At 42.6% G+C, this 21,105-nt stretch overlaps 1 protein-coding gene across 1 annotated transcript in view; it reads left to right on the plus strand.

Moving 5' to 3' along the window:
* LOC138287187 (NACHT, LRR and PYD domains-containing protein 3-like) overlaps window positions 1-21,105 on the plus strand; it is a 593,954-nt gene that overhangs the window by 102,419 nt on the left and 470,430 nt on the right. The window contains exon 4 of the mRNA XM_069227549.1: window positions 9,711-10,055. Within this exon, the coding sequence (XP_069083650.1) occupies window positions 9,711-10,055 (345 nt within the window). The remainder of the gene's footprint in view (window positions 1-9,710; window positions 10,056-21,105) is intronic.

Genomic DNA, 21,105 nt, shown 5'->3' on the forward strand with positions numbered 1-21,105 from the left:
AGTACCCACATAGCAAATTCTTTTCTTTTAACAACAAAAACAACAAATGCAAGATTACATATCATAAGTAAGAGTTGAGTTTGATCTAACTATACAAAGTCTTTCAATCTCACTTATCTAGTACGGATTATTTCCTCCATGCTCCAATTTTACTCAAGAAGCTACTGTATCATTCTCAGCATCAGACTACCATTAGGTAACATGCTAGAATCTTGAATGTCATCCTTGTAAAACCCATCATCTGTCATCATCTTATCTGGAGTACAATTTTCTTTCCACTAGTCAGAGAAAACACCGCTATCTGTAGTCTTACAAATGCACCAGTACAGCTTGACATGCCACAAGACACTGAATCTATTCATGCACGTCTTCCAAACTATCCTCAAGTTCCAATTGTTGCCATCTTCTATTACACTGTTTTGATAGGCATTTATGACCTTAATAGGGTTCCCGAATTTCAACTAACCTTTATGTACTGAACAAGGCATTAAAATAAGACCATTTCATTTTACTTGACATCAATTGCATACACCTTGATGGTGCAAGCCAACACTTAACTTTATTTTGTACATTCCAGCCATGGTTAGTGTTAGATATTAGGGGCCAGATGTATCAAGCAATTTTGCATTTGCAAACGGTGCGAATTGCAAAATTTGGCTGCTTGCGAATGCAGAACTGCCTTCCAAGATGCATGAAAGGCATTCGCTGTGCAATTTTAAGGACTCGCAAAAATATTGATTCCTTAAAATTGCAACCCCATTTAGAGAATCGCAATTTGCAATTCTCTAAATAGGAAATAGCAAATAGGGAATTCCTATTTGAGATTTCCAAAGGACATGTATCAAGTATTTCCTAAATGCGAATTGGGCATTTAGGAAATGCAATTACCACCAAATCCAATTTGGTAGTAAGCATGTGCAATTTTTAAAAATGTATTAAAAATGAATTTTTTTAAATGACATGTAGCGCAAACATGCCCCTAGGGCATGTGTGTGTTTCACATGTCAGCAAATATTTTTTTGGGTTGCATTAGAGGGGGGCCTTAGGCCCCCAGCACCCTGGGATTTGCATTACCTAATTTGTGAATTCCTAACTGGAATTCGCAAATTGGGAAATGCAAAACCATTTGCACCTATGGGCCTACAGGGATGAATGGAGTCCCATTCTCTAATTGCGATTCGGTAATAGCAATTGCAAATTTTAAGAAATCACTATTATCGAATTGCAAATTTCATACATCCCATTTTGTATTTCTTAAATAGCGATTTCTTAAAATTCGCTAATTAAGAAATGCAAAACGGTTTTTTGATACATCTGGCCCTAGGTCTATACAGTAGTTGGCAGAGCTATACACCTTGTCCAAGTAGGGACCACGATCCTAGTCAGGGTAAGTGCCAACACAACCTAAATTAACCTGTGCTCACCCTCCAGTAGCTTGGCACAGAGCAGACAGGCTTAACTTAGAAGACAATGTGTAAAGTATTTGTGCAATAACGAATACAATAACACAGTGAAAACACCACAAAAAGTACTCAGCACCACTTTAGGGAAATAGATAATATTTATCTGAGGAAAATAAAAAAAATCCAATAATCCCAAGTCAAGACATAAATCTATAAAGATTTAGATGAGTCCTTAAGAATCAGTGGTTGTATCCTTTTAACACACGGTACCTGGGATGCATCAAAAATAATGTCGCAGAGCGGCCACAGAGGAGGAGTTGCGTAGAAAAGTAAAGCAATGTGTCGATTTTTCCAATGTGGGAAAAGTGATACATCGTTTCTTTCCACACTGCAAGGTGATGCGTTGGTTTCCAGGAGCCCAGCCCTGGTTCCTCACTGCAATGCTGGAATATTTTGACTCCCTGGGAAGATGCATGGAAAATCCAGATTGCATGAGAAGAGGCAAAAGGTGCTGCGTTGATCCGGCATTCAATGCAGTGATTTTTCAGCCACCACACAGGCGCTGCATTGATCTGGCAGCCGTTGCAATGAACTTTGCAGGTGTTGCATCGATTTTCTGATGCAGTGGATTTTCTTCTCTCTGGTGAAATCTAAGATGGAACTGAGACCTCAGAACAGGAGGCAATCTCAATCCAAGCCCTTGGAGAGAAGTTGTGGAGTAAGGTAGAGTCCTTCCAGGAGAGTCAGGGGGCAGCAGGGCAACAAGCAGGCCAGCGGTCCTTCCAGCAAAGCAGATCAGATGAGTCCTTTGGGCAGCCTGACAGTCCCTTTGACAGAGTCCAGTTGTAGGTCCAGAAGTGCCTGAGTTGGTGGGGTCATAGGCCCAATATATATACCCAAAAGTGCCTTTGAAGTGGACGAAAATTCAAAGAATTGTTTTGAAGTGCATATGTTCTCCTTTCAACCCAGCCCTGTCTGCCAGGAGCCCTGTGGGGGGTTATCAGTCCCCTTTGTGTTAGGACAGGCCACTGGCCTTTGAATTGCAAGGGAGAGCCCCTCCACACCTTCCTACTCAGGAAGATTCCTCAATATGCAGATTAATGTAGATGCAGCTGAGTGTCCTGTGTTTATGACTGTCTGAGTGGAATGCACAAGGGGAGCTGTCAACCAGCACAACCAGGCGTGGATTGGAGACAGGCTGTAAGGCACAAATAGCAGTAAGTGCGGGGAAATGCTTACTTTCTAAAAGTAGCATTTCTGGAATAGTAGTGTAGAATCCACCTTCATCAGTAAGTTCGATTTCTCACTACCATTCAAACATGACAAATCTATTCCTCTCAGATTAGAAATAACCACTTGAAAGCATACAAGGGAATTTCTAATGCTGGTCTAGTAGAAGAGCAGGCTCCACAGTAGTAAAAAATGACATTGGTGGGGTTCAATACCAGGTCGTGTAAAACATATAAGTATATAACTTATAAGCCTGCCCTTTACTTACACAGCACCCTGCCCTATGGGTTACCTAGGGCCTACCTTAGGGGTGGCATCTGTAAGACAAGGGGCACTGGCAAGTTGTTTTCAATGCCAAGTGGATATGGCAGTGAAACTACACACACGGGCCTGGCAATGGCAGACCCAAGACATGGTTAAGGGGCTACCTATTGAGGTGGCACAATCAGTGCTACAGTCCCATTAGTAGCATTTAGTTTAGAGGCCCTGGACAGATCTAGTGCAATGTACTAGGGACTTATAGGTAAATTGAGTATGCCAATTAGGTATGAGCCTGTGTTACCATGTTTAAGGGAGAGAGCACAAACACTTTAGCACTGGTCAGCAGTGATAATTTGTACAGAGTCCTAAAATCCGCAAAAATGAGATCAGAAAAAAGGAGGGAAGCATGCAGAAAGTTGGGGGAAGACCACCCTAAGGATGTCAGGTCTAACAGCTAGCAAATGCCTTATGCAAATACACCTTCTCAACTATCACAGAGCACATTTTGTCCTTAAACCGACAAGGATATATATTGGATGCCGGTTCTCTACCATTAAATAGCTTGAATGGCCTGATTTCAATGGTGATGTGAGGAGTTTGGTGATACAGTCATACTTTTTGTTAGACCTGATATGCTTGGCATTTTTTCCTCCTAACGTTTTGTCTCCAGACCTCCTGCTTTTGCTGACTTTGTTTCTGTTGGCTTTAGGACTCTGTGCACTTTACCACTGCTAACTAGTACTAAAGTGCTTGTGCTCTGTCCTATAAAAATATTAACATTGGCTCATACCCAATTGTCATATTTCATTTACTTACAAGGTTTGAGTAAAGTGGAATTACATGTGCCTAGGGTCTGCAAATTCAAAGCTACTAGTGGGTCTGCAGCGCTGATTGTACCTCAAACTTAAATAGCCCTTTAAACATGTCTCAGAGCCTGTGTGTTCAATTTCAACTGCTATTTCGACTTGGCAAAAATAAACTTCTTGCCAGGACCAAACATTCCTTTTTAATACATGTAGGTAACCCCTAGGGTAGGCCATATGCAGCCCGGAAAGCAGGGTGCAAAGTATTTAAAACAAAGGACATGTACCTTTTAGTTTACATGTCCAGATAGTGAAAAACTCTCAAATTTGTTTTTGACTACTGCAAGGGCTCCCTCTCCCATTGGATAACAACTGAATTACCTTATTACATTTTTAAGTGCAATCTCCAAATGGGAAGCGGCAATCAGTTCATGTTTGGTGTTTCTGGAATCCTAATTTAAGAACCTAATTTATGGTACATATGAATTTTAGATTGCAAATCTGAAAATGCCACTTTTAGAAAGTTTATCATTTTCTTACCTTAGTCATGTGGTGCCTGCAGCCTGTCTCTGGGTCACATGATTGGGTGTTGGTGACAGTTGGACTTTGTGTATTCCTTCTAACCAGCCACACAGAATGTGAGCTAAGATGTGACTGGAGGGGCCATCACTAGCAGGATGGGAGGTGGGAGCTGGGCACAGCCCCACTTACACTTGAATAGGCCATGTTCTCCCTCCATACAAATCTCTGCATACCATTGTAGTTAGTCTGGAGCCAGAGCTAGGTAGGCAGGGCATCGGTGTACTTCAAAGGCGTACTTCTAGGAGTGTGAGGGAGGACACTCTTTGACCAGTCTCTGGCCCAACTGCGGGGCAGCAATGGAAGGTCACTCCTTTTCCACTTTTTCTTCACTTGAAGGTGTGGTGCATGTGCCTCCAGGTTGCGCAGTTGCAGTGCTAGTCATGCTTCGGTTCATGCAGGCTCAGCCTGTCATTGAGAGGCCAGGGGTGTCCATCAGGTAAAGGGTGGCCGGCTGATATGGGCTTTTCCATCAATGGTGCATTGCCTGTGCACCCTCTTTGCATTGTCTCTGCTCTGGCAGTGATGATCTGGCATCCAGCAGGGGAGTTTGCTGGGTTTGTCCTTCGAGACCCTATTGTCTTGCTCTGCTGCCGATGTGGTGCTGAACGCATATGTGGTTTGTGGCAGACAGCTCCTTGCATGCCTTGTTTCAGGGAATGGTGCCAGTGTTGCTGCTCCTGGTGTCAGCAGCAGCATCTCTCTAGCGGGCACCCGGTCAGTTCCCCTCTCTCATATTGCCACTTGCTCAGTCTCTTTTAAGGTGCCCTCTGAAACCTCTCTGCAAACTTGCATCGCTGCTGTCACTCCTTAAGTTGTCTGCACCTTTTCACCCTCATGATAGGGACGGGCTCCTTTGGTGCAGCAGGTGTGTGGGTTTGGGCCCTTGTGTGACTGGCTCCTGGCACCATGCATGTGCCTTCAGTCAGCTTGTTAGTGAATTGTCAGGGCCTTGGAGTGCTCAGGGGCTTTTCACAATGTAGGAGTGTCTTTTATGTGGTACAAGTATCAGGTCAGTTGAACGGGATTGCTTAATTGCTAAGTGTGTGCTTTACCCAATTGCAGTAGCCACAAGTAGCCACTAGGTGGCACCACAGTTACTTCACACACAGGCCGCGGCAACCTTGCTGACGCGGAGGGCCATGCTACTCTTCACAGGCGCTGCAGTGTTTGTCAGCAGTAGCATCTTGCGGAAAAGTTCCAGAGGCCCTACCGACTCATGCCATGTGCGATGTTGCAGGTACATCTCCTGTACAGTGTCTACTTCGCTGGAGCTGTTGCTTTGCGAGCAGTGTTCTTTTAACATGTGGCAACACAAATGGCCATTAGGTGGCACTAAGACCAACATTCAAGCAACAGTCTCTTGGGTGACGCGGACGCTGGCTTTGCTCAAATGGAGGTGCGCTGCTGTGTGTAGCGTTGGTGCATCTCACTAGGCTGCAGCTGGGTGATGCTGCAATTGCTTTCCCTCCTCTGCAGGCCTGTCACAGCTCTCAGCAAAGCCAGGCTGTTGCAGGAGTTTCCTTTTCATCCCCACGGCCGCAGTTTCTCCGCAATCACAGGCTGCACGGGGGCTGAAGCTGCAGACGGGTAGTTTAGGCTCGTACTTCAGGTGTGGCAGGGTGGCTTGTCTTATTATGATGTTAACCCCAGTCAGGGCGGCTGCATACAAGTCATTCTGGTAGGTGGGTCTCTAACTTCAACTGGGGAGGCCTCAGCAGCCTCTCTAGCACTGCAGGCCGTGTATTTTTCTGCTTGCTCTGCTAAGCTTGCTGCATGGGGATGACACTTGTGGATCCAGCGCAGGCGATCCATTTTCAGCTCACCTGAGGGTGAAGCAATTCTTGGTAGTCATCGCGCCCGGCAGTGCGCTTCTTTCCATTCTGCTGCACCGCTGGTGGCCATGCTCTCCCATTTCTTTTCAGATGGCTGGGTCACTGCGGGGTTATAGAAAAGTCAGGGCAGGCCCTTCCCACTGGCACTTCGGCTGCCTCGCTGTGAATGCAGTCACTTTGCCCACGCATGCTTTACAGGAGTGGGGTTTTTTGTTCTGTGTCTGTGCGGCACATCTCAAGCATTCAGGGCATACTATGTTCACTGAGGCACTCCAGCCTCTTCTACAGATCTCTCACTGCCTGGCTGGTCAGTATGGCTGGCAACTGCAGGGGCATTAGTATGTGGCCAGGGTCTGCCTCATGAACTGGCATTACTGCTTTGGGCCTCCTCCCCAACATGATCAAACCTTGTGTTTGTAAGTCTTGGGACATATTGGTGGGCGTACTGTTCCTTAGAGGGCTGCTGCTCAGCTTCTGTGCAGGTCATCGCGTAAGTCCGTCTGCCTCGCCGATCTTGTAACTGCAGGAGGCATGTGACAGCACTGCAAGTTTTTCCCACCACCATGAAAGTTTGGGGCAGGCCTTTAGCAGTAGCTGTGGGTATGTGTTAGAGACAGACAGAAATGCCCGTGTGTCCAGCAGCACACTAAAGTGAGTGTCACGCTTGTCAGCCCATCCTGGATTCCACTAGGTGTCTAGTTTTCCAAAATGTACCAGTTTAGGTTTCTTTACATGCCAGCTGAGCTAGGACCCAAAATCCACAGCTACCTATTTTGCAAAAAACAGGTCAGTTGTGAATTGAAAAATATGATGAATCCATGTTGCGTTTTGGGGCATTTCCTGTCACAGACACTAGAACTACAGCCATGGGTGAGGTACCATTTTTATCAGAATGTGGGACATAGTAAGATATTTGATAGTACCAGTAGATTTTTCTGCCTTTGTGCCTTCCAAATGTAAGCCAGCGTGCAAGAAATTAGACATTTGAAAAAATATCCTTTATATCATATCCTTTAAACCATATGCTTGTACGAGTAACTTCAAATTCAGCGATGTATAAATAACCACTGCTCCTAAACTCCATATCTTGTGCCCATTTCAGAAATACATAGTATACCTTGATACCTATTTTTCACTCCACATATTTAACCATATGAATTTACCTATACTCAGAAGACAGTGAAAAACCATTGTACAGTGCAGCTCAGTTACTAACTCTGTGTACCTTGGGTTCTTGGCGAACCTTCAAACCCCATATACCCCAACAATCAAATGGGTCTAGCAAACATACTGGTACATTGCTTTTGTAAATCGGCCATTGTGACAAAAAGTTGTGGGTGACAACATTGTCAAAAATAGCTGTTTTTTCCTATTCGTTTTCAATATTTCTTCATTTCAACAGTTAGTTTTTTTGAGAAAACCTTAAGGAATCTACACACATGACCCCTTGCTGAATTCAGAATTTTGTCTACATTTCAGAAAATTATAGCTTTCCTGTACCACCAATGGGTTTCACACTTGCTTCCACCACAAACTAGAAGTACGACAAAAGCACACAAATTCCAAAACTGTGGTAAAAAAATAGTTTTTTTGACTCAACTCTGCATGTTCCTTAAATCTGGGAAGATGGTGACTTTAGCACATCAAACAGTTCATTGATGCCATTTTTATGAAGAAAAAAAAACACTTTTATGCAGATCACTTTTTTCCTAATTTTCCCCAAAAGCTCAAAATGTTGCAATATCTTGGCTATTTTTTCAGTCTGCTCCAGGGAATCCACAATCACTGGGTACCTTTGGGAAAAAACACCTTTTCCTTTTTGTAATTCTTTGCTAGTCTCTAAGAAAATCTTTACTTTATTAATCATGTGTTCATTTTTTAATTAATGCTCTTCACTGTAAATTGTATTAATCTTGTATTATTTCAAGATAAATTATTACCGTATTTATCGGCGTATAACACGCACCGGCGTATAACACGCACCTCATTTTAAGAGGAAATTTCAGAAAAAAAACCCATTACATTTTATCGGCGTATAACACGCACACATCATTTGCCCCCTATTTTCAGGGAGAAAAAGTGCGTGTTATACGCCGATAAATACGGTAAACTAAAAATAAAACAAAAAAGTTAGAACACAATCTATTTGCATGCCCCATTAAACAGTGCAGATTTAAAATTAGTTATGAAGGTGTCGTGCAAAATAACACACCATTTTTATTTAGTTTGCATGTGAAATTCTTCATACGCCGGACTGTTCACAAAGATGATTTCTTGTTGTGAAAAAGCAGGTGTTTTGCTATTTATTTTAATATTATGTGAACTGGGACAGATGTACCTGATTATCGAGATGTTGTGTTACATGACACATTTCGGTACCATTTATCCCGATAAATGCTGCAGCTTCTGCGCCATTTATTCAGATAATCACTACTACTTTGTAATGCCTCCCACCTTTACTAGTTCTCAGTGCTGAAAATAAAAAGTATTACTGTTAATTAATGTAATTGTTCACTATTACCTTGGGAGAATAAAAGCCTGAGTTGATGTGCTTTCATGGCTGACAGGTAATGTTTGCTTATTCATTGAGCTTCCTGCCCTAAGGGCTGGTGCTGCTTCCCATTTTTCTTAGCTGGAAAACCAGTAGTTCTGGATTATAAGTAAAAATGCAAGCCCTATTGGCTTTGACAGTGTTTGCTACATGAATTGGTTTGCATCTAAAGAGTGTATATAACGGGTCTTCTTCAAGCACTACCTGATTAACAGTGTTACTTGCAAACAACACATGTTTGTATGAGCTCTGATGATTCAGACACCAGCCATCATGTGAAACGCTCGCTTTCCTTTCAATGCAAGGAAAGCTCTGTCGGTCACTAGAACACTTTATTCTGCATTCAAAAACGTGATTCAACCTTTTTCAAGAGTTTATTTTACCCAGAATCCAGTTCTGTAAAACTAGAGAGGCAATATATTTATATCACACAGCACAGTTATCATCATAAAACTGCCGTCACGCATGCAAATAGTTGCATTTTGCAGATTGTATATAAATGACTACTTTTGAAATCAAAAAAATAAATCCAACATTGCTAGTAGGCTACTTTGTACACATTAATTAACTAGGTAGTCACAAACAGGCAGCATCAGGTTGCATACAGGGACATGAGGGGGTGTACTGTGCATGTACAAAGAGGCACTACTACACCATGTAGAAAATATGAAGCATTTTATCAGTTCCTTCCCGTTGACCTAGTCGTGCAATATCAATTAATGCCAGAGTTTTAATCTGAATATACTAAAAAGGCCACTAATTAAAAAACTAAAAGTAAAAACACTAGGGAGTTAAAAAAGTAAAAGTCCAGTAAGGTAATTCACAGTGTGAAGAATTCTAAAGATTTGCTAAATTATATTCTGGTATATAGATATTAATGAACTCGAAGGTGAAATTATCAACTAGCTATAATGACCAAATGAACTTGTTACAGAATGAAAAAAAATGACATTCTAACAACGTTCAAACGAGATGCTCACACTGAATGAAAACTTGATTAGCCATTTAAAAAAAAATATATATTCAATGTTTATTGTTGTTTTGTCAGGACAGTGTGATTCAGTGATAAGAGCGGACTTACACAAAGATGTCCTTCTCCCTTGCCAAGTGACATACAGTGGAGAGTTCACATTGGAATACCTCGTTATCACCTGGCAGCGCTCCGAAAATGACGCAGTTGTGCACAGCTTTTTTCATGGAGGAGACCAGCCTCGGCATCAGGAAGAGGAGTTCAGAGAGAGGACCCAGCTATTCCCTGAAGAGTTTCACAAAGGAAACGCGTCTCTGTTATTGAAAGATGTACGAGAAACTGATGCTGGGAATTACAGCTGCCATTATATCCTGCATGACAGGGATGCCTACACGCCTCAACAGGTTGAGCTTCGTGTGCTGAGTAAGTGCTTCTGATATCCATCTGGGGGCCGTTAAGGTGATTTTTTATAAACGCTTAGTGGTTGCACAACCTGACTTATACAATATCTCCACTACACGAGTAAAGATTCAATAATGTTGTGTTATGTGTATTTGTAAAGCGTACTATCACCAGCAAGTCTGTCCTGGCGCTAAACAGGTGTGTGTGTGCCTAGCCTTGCCTATGGTAGGTTAGTTAATTGGAAAAATAGGCTTTCAGCTCCTTGCAGAATACAAGAAGTAAGCAGGGGCTCTGATATTAAGTGGTAGGTCGTTCCACACTTTAGACGCGATGTAAGAGAATGCCCGTCCTCTTGATCTGGTGCTTTGCATGCGTGGGATGTGAATAATCGAGGTTCAAGACATCAATGGAAGTCAACTTAATGGAAGTGAGAAAATATTTAGGGACTCATGTACAAGCTGTTTGTGCCACCGCTGCGTTACTTTTTGACACCAGCAGTGGTGCTAGCAGTACATCACACTGCTCTATATTTACAAACAGACACATTGGTCCCAATGCATCAGTTTGTAAAGCCCTGAGTCACATTATACCTGCGACAGGTATAATGTATGCATGGTAGGAATTCCCATAGGAAAAGCCATTCCTAACTGACACAGTGAAATCAACAACATTTCGCTGTGTCATTTTGCGACTTCACTACATCAACATTTTGCCATCTGTTATAGCAGGCATAAAATTGATGCAGGGTTTTTTCCTATGGGAGACTCCTCACATTGCTGGAGTTGTGTCAGTTTAACGATGCAACTCCAGCAAAGCATGAGTTTAGCGCCAACAGATGCATCAGAATTTCTGATGCATCTGTGAAAACGTGCACCATGTAGCTCTGTATTGTATATACAGCACATCCATGGGGTTGTTATGGGATGTGTGGGAAGCACAAGAAATCTGCATCAATGGCATGCCAGATTCTTGTAAATGAGGCCCTTAGTTTTAAGGTTTCCTGTGTTTCTTTTTATTTTAAGGTGGTATGTTCACAGAGGTAGTGTGTTAACACCAATAACTCCATTTAAGTATTGGGTAACTTGAAGAGGCTGAGAGGATACTTGAAGTAGCTCCAAAGATGTTCTGTAAATAGTATGAAAAGACAGTAAAGACCCAAGTTAAGTTAAAATAATGCAGTCACTTGATGAATGATTAAAATTATTCTAAAGTGAAGAGTCACAGGTCGTGCAAAAGCCTCATCTCTGGAAGAATAGTCAACTGACCTTTTGGAAATCTCTGACAAAGCACAACCTAACTTGCAAGAATCTTGAGCCATTTCAAACTTGCATCTTGAGAAGACTATTCCAACATAGATATCAAAGAAGTACAGAACATCCATGATATAATAACCAAACATTTTACTGTATGATTATTAGTAATATCACATATTTACAATATAACTAATAGCAATATAAATTAGTCACAATATAACAATTAGTAATATACTATAAATACCAATTTAACAGGTATGATAGTCATTGGCCTTACTCCATACTGTAGATATAGACATGATGCCTCACCCATTGGCTCTATGTTGGGCAGAGAGAAGGCTCAGTGACCTGGAATATGAATCCAGTTTTTAATGAACATCAACTGTGATGCCCACTGATGTCTATGGTCATATGGCTGGCAGATTTTGGCTGGACCACAATGTTTCTATATAGATTTTCAACATCTGTACTTGGTGAAACAATATTGATAATTCTCTTTCCAGCCTATATATGGGAAGAACATACTATCACTGGCTGCAAAAAAATGGTCGCAATTTATGACAAGTATTTTTGCAATCAGCAAAGAATTTTGTGAACTGACCTATATACTTATAGGTCAGTTTGTAAAATTCTGACTTGTAAACTAACCTACCTCATGAATAGTAATGAGGGAGGATGAAAATTGCAGCTCAGTTCAATTGGTAGCTTTCATAGGGATGGTGGCCTGATAGGGTCAGATAAACCCCAATGTCTACGATCAACTTTGAGTAAAATAAACTTTTCCTAATGCGGTCCGTTCTCTTAAACGGAAATGGCCTGCGTTAAAAAAAGTTACTTTACAATATGACAATAGCATTATAAAATAAGTACCCACATAGCACATTCTTTTCTTTTGACAACAAACACAACTAATGCAAGATTACACATCATAGAGCAAGAGTTTAGTTTGATTTAACTATACAAAGTCTTTCAATCTCACTTATCTAGTATGGATTCTTTCCTCCATGCTCCAATTTAACTCAAGAAGCTACTGTATAATTCTAAGCATCAGACTATGAATAGGTAACATGCTAGAATCTTGCATGCCATCCTTGTAAAACTCATCATCTGTCATCATTTTATCTGGAGTACAATTTGCTTTTCCACTAACCAGAGAAAACACAGCTATCTGTAGTCTTACAAATGCACCAGTACAGCTTGACATGCCACAAGAAACTGAATCTATGCATGCACGTCTTCCACACCATCCTCAAGTTCCAATTATTGCCATCTTCCATTACTCTGTTTTATAGGTATTAACGACCTTAATAGGGTTCCCGAATTTCAACTAACCTTTATGTACTGACCCTGGCTTTAAATAAGTCCATATCATTTTCCTTGTATACACCCTCTTGTTGGTGCAAGCCAACACTTAACTTTATTTTGTACATTCTAGCCATGGTTAGTGTTAGACATTGGGTCTCTGGTTGGCAGGGCTATGCACCTCTTCTAAGTAGGGACCACAATCCTAGTCAGGGTAAGTACCAACGCAACCTAAATTGTCCTGTGCTCACCCTCCGGTAGCTTGGCATAGAGCAGACAGGCTTAACTTCAAAGGCAATGTGTAAAGTATTTGTGCAGTAACCCGCAAAATAACACAGTGAAAACACCACAAAAAGTACTCAACACCAGTTTAGGGAAATATATAATATTTATCTGAATAAAATAAGACAAAAACGACAAAAATCCAATATGCACAATGCAAGATATCAATTTATAAAGGTTTAGATGAGTCCTTAAGAATCAGTGGTTGTATCCTTTCAGCACACAGTACCTGGTATGCGTCAAAAATAACACTGCGGAGCGGCCACAGAGAAGGAGTTGTGTTGAAAAGTAAAGCGATGTGTTGTTTTTTTCAGTGCAGGAAAAAAGATACATTGTTTCATTCCACACTGTAAGGCGATGCGTTGGTTTCCAGGAGACCGGCCTTGGTTCCTCACTGCAATGCAGGGATATTTTGAGGCCCCGGGATGACGCGTGGAAAATCCATATTGCATTGAGAAGAGGCAACAGGTAGTATGCTGATCTGGCATGCGATGCAGTGTTTTTTTGGACGCAACACAGGCTCTGCATCGATCTGGCAGGCTTTGCAATGAACTTTGCAGGTATTGCATCGATTTTCTGATGCAGTGTCAGGGAGCAGCATGGCAACAAGCAGGCCAGAGGTCCTTCCAGCAAAGCAGTTCAGAATAGTCCTTTGGGCAGCCTGACAGTCCCTTTGACAGAGTCCCGTTGTAGGTCCAGAAGTGTCTGATTTGGTGGGGTCATAGGCCCAGTATGTATATCCAAAAGTGCCTTCGAAGTGAAGGAAACGTCAAAGAGTAGTTTTGAAGTGCATACATTCTCATTTCAACCCAGCCCTGTCTGCCAGGGACCCTGTGGGCGGTTATCAGTCCCCTCTCTGTTAGGAGAGGCCACTGGCCTTTGAAGTGTAAGGGAGAGCTCCTCCACCTTTCCTGCTCAGGAAGATTCCCCAGTATGCAGAATAATGTAGATGCAGCTGAGTGTCCTGTGTTTATGACTGTCTGAGTGGAATGCACATGGGGAGCCGCCAACCAGCACAACCAGACGTGGACTGGAGACAGGCTGTAAGGCACAAATAGCAGTAAGTTCAGGGAAATGCTTACTTTCTAAAAGTAGCATATCTGGAATAGTAGTGTAGAATCCACCTTCATCAGTAAGTTTGATTTCTCACTACCATTCGAACCATACCAAACATGACAAGACTATTCCTCTCAGATTAGAAATAACCACTTAAAAGCACACAAGGGAATTTCTAATGCTGGCCTAGGAGAAGAGCAGGCTCCATAGTAGTGAAAAATGACTTTGTGGGGGTTTTCACTATCAGGACATGTAAAACTTATAAGTACATAACTTCAAAGCCTGCCCTTTACTTACACAGCACCCTGCCCTATGGGGTACATAGGGCCTACCTTAGGGGTGACATGTGTAAGAAAAGGGGCATTGGCAAGTAGTTTTAAATACCAAGTGGCAGACCCAAGACACGGCTAAGGGGCTACTTATTGGGGTGGCACAATCGGAGCTGCAGGCCCAATAGTAGCATTTAATTTAGAGGCCCTGGACACATGTAGTGCAACTTACTAGGGACTTATAGGTAAATTAAATATACCAATTGGGTGTGAGCCTGTATTACCATGTTTAAGGGCGAGAGCACAAACACTTTAGCACTGGTCAGCAGTGATAAAGTGTGCAGGGTCCTAAAAACAGCAGAAATGAGATCAGAAAAAAGGAGGGAGGCAGGCAAAAAGTTGGGGGAAGACCACCCTAAGGATGCCAAGTCTAACAGCTAGCAAATGCCTTACGCAAATACACCTTCTCAACTATCAAAGAGCACATATTTTCTTAAACTGCCATGGATATATATTGGAAGCGGGTTCTCTACCATTTTCTCTACCATTAAATAGCTTGAATGGCCTGATTTCAGTGGTGATGTGAGGAGTTTGGCGATACGGTCATACTTTTTGTTAGAACTGACATGCTTGGCATGGTTTGTGCCTAACCTCCAGACCTCCTGCTTTTGCTGACTTTGTTTCTGTTGGCTTTAGGACTCTGTGCACTTTACTACTGCCAACTAGTACTAAAGTGCCTGTGCTCTGTCCTATAAAAATGTTAGCATGGGCTTATACCTAGTTGTCATAATTAATTTACTTACAAGTTCTGAGTAAAGTGGCATTACATGTACCTAGGGTCTGCAAATTCAAAGCTACTAGTGGGGCTGCAGCGCTGGTTGTACCTCAAACTTAAATATCCCTTGTTCTCTCTCCATACAAAGCTCTGCATACCCCTGTAGTTAGTCTGGAGCCAGGGCTAGGTAGACAGGGCATCTGTGTACTTCAAATGCATACCTCTAGAAGTTTCTCCTCATTTCAAAGACAAAACTGTGTGTAAAAGAAGGACTTCAGACACCAACTCTTCAGTACACCTCTAGCCCTGTGGGCACTTAGCTAGGAAGATGGACTGCTGGGCTGCTACAAGGACAGCCACTCTGTTCGAGTGCTGCCCTAAAGGAACTGCTGTTCTGCTGGGCTGACTTGCTGCTTGCTACCCTCCTGCCAGGGGAACACAAAGAACTGGACCTGCAACTTCATCTAGAACCCAGAACCCTAGAGTGACTCAAAGGGCTAGTCTGCTAGCCTCCTGATCTGAGCCTCAGTGACATAAAAGACACCCCATCCAGCTCCTGGAGCCAGCTACAGTGAGTTTCTGACACCCAAGTGGTACCACTCAGATGCTGGACCCTTGGTGTGACTCCAAAGACTCTTAAATCAAGCTTTTGGGCTTTTCACAACTGCATGCGGGCCTGTTCACACTGAGACCACAACGGTCACACTGAAGTCCAGCGCAACAGCATCAACAGCCCGTGGGGGACTCCCAACCCAAAGCTCCTGCCTGCCCATACATGATGCCCTGCCTGCTCTTCGCACCACGTGATACTGGTCTCTTGGCACAAAACTTGAGAAGGTAAAACTTCAGCTGTATGAATCTGGGACTGTCTCTGACCCGTATTACATTACATTGCGGTTGGCCCACATTTTTTATGTTGACCCGGTCCAGCGTGACCATATAGCTGCAGTTGGTGCTTTATGCATTTAGGTTCTGTTTTACAGTATATCCTTTAAAATGTCATAATTCTAGTTCTCTTATTCATTAAAGTCTGCTCTATTTTCTAACCTATGTGGGATCTCTTTGTGTGGTGTTTTCACTGTTTACTGTTTGAAGTGTTGCAAAAATACTTTAAACATTACCTCTAAGTTACGTCTGACTGCTCTGTGCCAAGCTACAAGGGGGATGAGTACAAGTTAATTTAGGGTTTGCTTGTGCCTTATCTTGACTAGGATTGTGGTTGCTACTTGACCAGGGCTCACAACCAGTCAACCAGTAACTCAATTTCTAACTTTTTCTTTCAAATGCTCTTTACAGTTCAAGTCGTTCCAAAGAGCCCACACAAAACTGTCCTTAATAATGTGTTGGAATAGTCTAACTTGGCCATTTGACTGGGAGTTATTTAAAGAAGTTATTACATGTTTAATACCACAACCACCAAGAAATTCTTTTAAATGGCTAGACAACAATTAAACTCTGTAATCCATGACCAGATTTTCAGAATCACCCTTCCCTGAAAATAATCCCTTAACAAAATTAATTAGCAGCATCAGTAGCAGCTTGACTTACAAATTTGATTTCAGGCCATTTGGAATGATAATCTGTGGCCCCCAAGGCAAACTTGCTTTCCTGGGGAAGCTGTCCAAAAGATCCAGAAATATCAAACAAACTTTCTGTCATGCATTCTGTAACCATGAAACAGGGGACAATGGAGGGCTACCCACCTCTATTGCCTCATCACTGTCAGCACATTCTTCACATTCTCCCATTAATTCTCCCTCCTTCCTATCTACTTCTGGCCACCAAAAGAACTCCCTCAGTAGTTTATTCATGGAGGGCACAACTTTAAATAGGACAATGAATAGCATCAGTAAGTACACACTTTCCGTTTTTAAAAAGGAAATTGCCCTACACTTCCAACTGATCTGCAATACAATGAAAACATGACAGCTCCTCTCTCTGGCAATCCTTCTTTCACATGCTCAATCACAGTTTTCAAAATAATATCTTTACATATGCATAGTTCCACTCTTCGCCCTTCAATTCACCAAACTGTCCTCTCACTACCTCACTCACACTGTCCACATCTATTTTATAGTTGTCAGCCTCAAACCTAGTGACCTCAGGTATAAGAGAACACTAGAGAAGCAATCAACTGTAAAAAACTAAATTCTGGTGCATGCATGCCACTTAAATTATATTCCTCCAATCTTGAACTTAATCTTGCAATGGCTCCCTTCCTACCTCCTGGGTATTAAGTCTCATTTAGTGGCTACAAAACTTTATTCTACATGACTGCATGCTTCCGTTCAGTAGCATTTAACATATGGGATGCAAAATGCAATGTTCCATTCTTCACACCCTACACATTGGAATAATACTGCCCCTAGCCCATACTTGTTAACCTCAACCGTTTTAATGCATTTTCTACCAATGCAACATGGTTTCAAATTGAGTGTAATGCTTATCTGTCCTTTAATTCTCTTAAATGCCTCTTGTTGTTCTTTTGCCCACATAAATGTACCCCCCTTTCTAATACTATCCCTTAAAGGCTCAATTTTAACTCATGTGTGCAAAAGATAAACTTTGTTTCCTTAGAATCAGGAGAAGGCGCTTTTAGAAGAGCTACCACCAATGACTTTTTTTTTTAGAATAATACCATAATTTGAAATACTGTTCCCAAAGTAATAAACATACTTGCAACACTCTCTACATTTTTCTTTCTCAAGTGTGAGGCTATTCTCTTGTGCCTTTAAGCACACCTTACAAATATGTCTAAAGTATTCATCTTGTTCTTTGAATGTCCTTAAACATATAATACATAGCCCTCTGAAAAAGCAGACATAGCTGAGGCCAGCCCATACACCATATATTTCTACAAAAAAAAGGACAAAATGTGAAATAAGAAGGCCTAGATTCAGAACATAATTCAATTAACCCTAACGCTGCTGTGGAAAAGCAATCAGCCACTTTAAGTAAGGAAAGTAGCTCTTTAGTTCTTAGTAAGCTTTGAGAAACCTCAAAATGACTCAAAGTCTTACACTGTGGAACCCTTTTTGGCTAAAAAAATAGGCAATACCAATTTAAAAGAACCTACATCTTAAATAATAACACCCTTCATGAGTTTTCCTAACTTATCTTGCAGATTAGTTTTCACACTTACAAGGACCCTTCCCAATTATTGACTTACTGGAAATGAACCTTGTTTGAGCCTGATCATGTGTACACATTTCTTATTCTTACCAAACGTGTCATTAAAATCTTTGGGAAACATTTGGGAACATTTATTCAATCTGTAAATCCTCATCCATCCTTGTCCTTAACCAGTAGCATTTGTTTGTCAGCTCTGTGGTTCAATATAATTCCCAATGTCCACTGACCTCTCAATCCTGAAACATCAACACCTCTCTCAGTGACACACAACTTAATATTGCCTTTTCTATCCTTAAAAGTCATCTCTACGGTTTCAAATCTCGCCATATCATTAGTGTGTCCATCAAATGCCTCACAAATGATGTAAGACGTTTTAAGATGCCTCAACCCTATAATGTCTCCAAATTTCTCTAGAATTATTTCTATAGTATTGGTAGTTTAGGATGACTCTGAATCCGCCATCAAATTAAGCTATCCACCTAATATATAAATTTGACATATAGGGACATATAGAAGGACATCTAAGAGGTACATCATTATATTTCAAAGCACACCCTCTCACTGGTAAAACATAACCTTGACCTTTGACATACACATTATCCCTCATAGGTTTTTCAACCTCAGAACAGTTAATGTCCTTTTAACACCTCTGCTAAACTCCTTAGGGTCTCTGCAAACCCTTGTGAAATGGCCAGATTTCCTACAGGTCCTACACTTTTCTAATTGCCGGACACGTTTTTAAGGATGCAGTATGGGAGAATTTACCACACTTATAACTGAAGATTATTATCCAAACGTGATGACATGAATGTGTGGCCCACTCATCTCCACTTGACATGAATACCTTCTTGGGATAATGTCTGAGAACTATGGAGTACCACTGAAACTCTGCCTATTGGAAACATTATGATGTGAGAATGGTGATGAGGCTTGTTTAGTTACATAGTGGTGTTAATGGCGAAAGTTATTTATTGCTCATGTATTTCCTTCCCTTTGAAGTCTCTCTCAGCGTTTCAAAAGCCGGATTCTAAAGCAATCGGGCTTTTGAAAAGCCCACTAGACACCAGGGATTTCTTTTCAAAGTGAAACTGGCATGAGGGGAGTGACCCCTTGGGCAAGGGTCGCTCCCGGGGGGGGGGCATTTTTTTTGGAAGGCCTTTTCTGCCCCCAGGTGGGGCAGAAACCCCTAGGCACCAGGGATCTTTTTTTTGTTTTTTTGTTTGTTTTTGTTTTGTTTTTGTTTTTAGAGGTGGGGAGCGACCTCTTAGGCAAGGGTCGCTCCCCTAGGGGGCAAATTATATTTAGGCCAATTCTGACCCCCCTTGGGGGCAGATTGGCCTATTTTTATGAGGCCAATCTGCCCCCAAGGGGGACAGAAACCTCTAGACACCAGGGAGTTATTTATTTATTTTTTTGCAAATTTCACGCAAGGGGAGCGACCCCTTGGGCAAGGGTCGCTCCCAGGGGGGGCATTTTTTTTAAGGCCTTTTCTGGCCCCCCCGGGGGCAGAAACCTCTAGGCACCAGGGATCTTTTTTTGTTTTGTTTTGTTTTGTTTTTTCTTTTAGAGGTGGGGAGCGACCCCTTAGGCAAGGGTTGCTCTTCTAGAGGGCAAATTACATTTAGGCCATTTCTGCCCCCCTTGGGGGCAGATTGGCCTATTTTTATGATGCCGATCTGCCCCCAAGGGGGACAGAAACCACTAGACACCAGGGAGTTTTTTTTTCTTCGTGAATTTCACGCAAGGGGAACGACCCCTTGGGCAAGGGTTGTTCCCCTGGGGGGCACATTTATTTTAGGCCATTTCTGCCCCCCTGGGGGGCAGATCAGCCTATTTTAATTAGGCCGATCTGGGGGCAGAAACCACTAGGCACTGGGGATTTTTTGTTGTTGTTTTACAGATGGTGAGCGACCCCTTAGGCAAGGGTCGCTCCCCTGGAGGGGCAAATTGTATTTAGGCCATTTCTGCCGCCTTTGGGGGCAGATCGGCCGATTTTAGGTCAATCAAACCACTAGGCAACGGGGATTTTTTGTTTTTGCGCCAATGTCACGCAAGGGGAGCAATCCCGTAGGCAAGGGTCGCTCCCGAGGTGGTTTGGGGGGGGGGGTCACATTTATTTTATGCCATTTTTGCCCCCCCTGGGGTCAGATCGGCCTATTGTTATTAGGCCGATCTGCCCCTGGGTGGGCAGAAACCTCTAGGCGCCAGGGCTAATTTTTTTCTTTTGTGTTATTTTTTATTTATTTTTTGAGATGGGGAGCGGCCCATTAGGCAAGGGTCGCCCCCTGGGGGGCAAATTGTATTTAGACCATTTCTGCCCCCCTTGGGGGCAGATCAGCCGATTTTGGGTCAAGGGGGGCAGAAACCACTAGGCACCGGGGATTGTTTTTTTTTCGCCAATGTCACGCAAGGGGAGCGACCCCGTAGGCAAGGGTCGCTCCCGGAGGGGCTTGTGGGGGTAGGAGGGAGCAAATTTATTTTGGGCCATTTCTGCCCCCCGGGGCTGGCTGAGCTAGAGGCCAAAATCCACAGGTAGGCACTTTGTAAAAAACACCTCTGTTTTCTGTGAAAAAATGTGATGTGTCCACGTTGTGTTTTTGGCCGTTTCCTTTCGTGGGCGCTAGGCCTACCCACACAAGTGAGGTATCATTTTTATCGGGGGACTTGGGAGAACGCTGGGTGGAAGGAAATTTGTGGCTCCTCTCAGATTCCAGAACTTTCTGTCACCGAAAGGAAAACGTGCTTTTGTAACCAAATTTTGAGGTTTGCAAAGGATTCTGGGTAACAGAACCTGGTCAGAGCCCCACAAATCACCCCATCTTGGATTCCCCTAGGTCTCTAGCTTTCAAAAATGCACAGGTTTGGTAGATTTCCCTAGGTGCCGGCTGAGCTAGAGGCCAAAATCTACAGGTAGGCACTTTGCAAAAAACACCTCTGTTTTCTCTCAAAAAATGGGATGTGTCCACGTTGTGTTTTGGGGCATTTCCTGTTGCGGGTGCTAG

The sequence above is a fragment of the Pleurodeles waltl genome, chromosome 4_1 (genome assembly GCF_031143425.1).
Source record: "Pleurodeles waltl isolate 20211129_DDA chromosome 4_1, aPleWal1.hap1.20221129, whole genome shotgun sequence".
Classification (NCBI taxonomy): Eukaryota; Metazoa; Chordata; class Amphibia; order Caudata; family Salamandridae; genus Pleurodeles; species Pleurodeles waltl.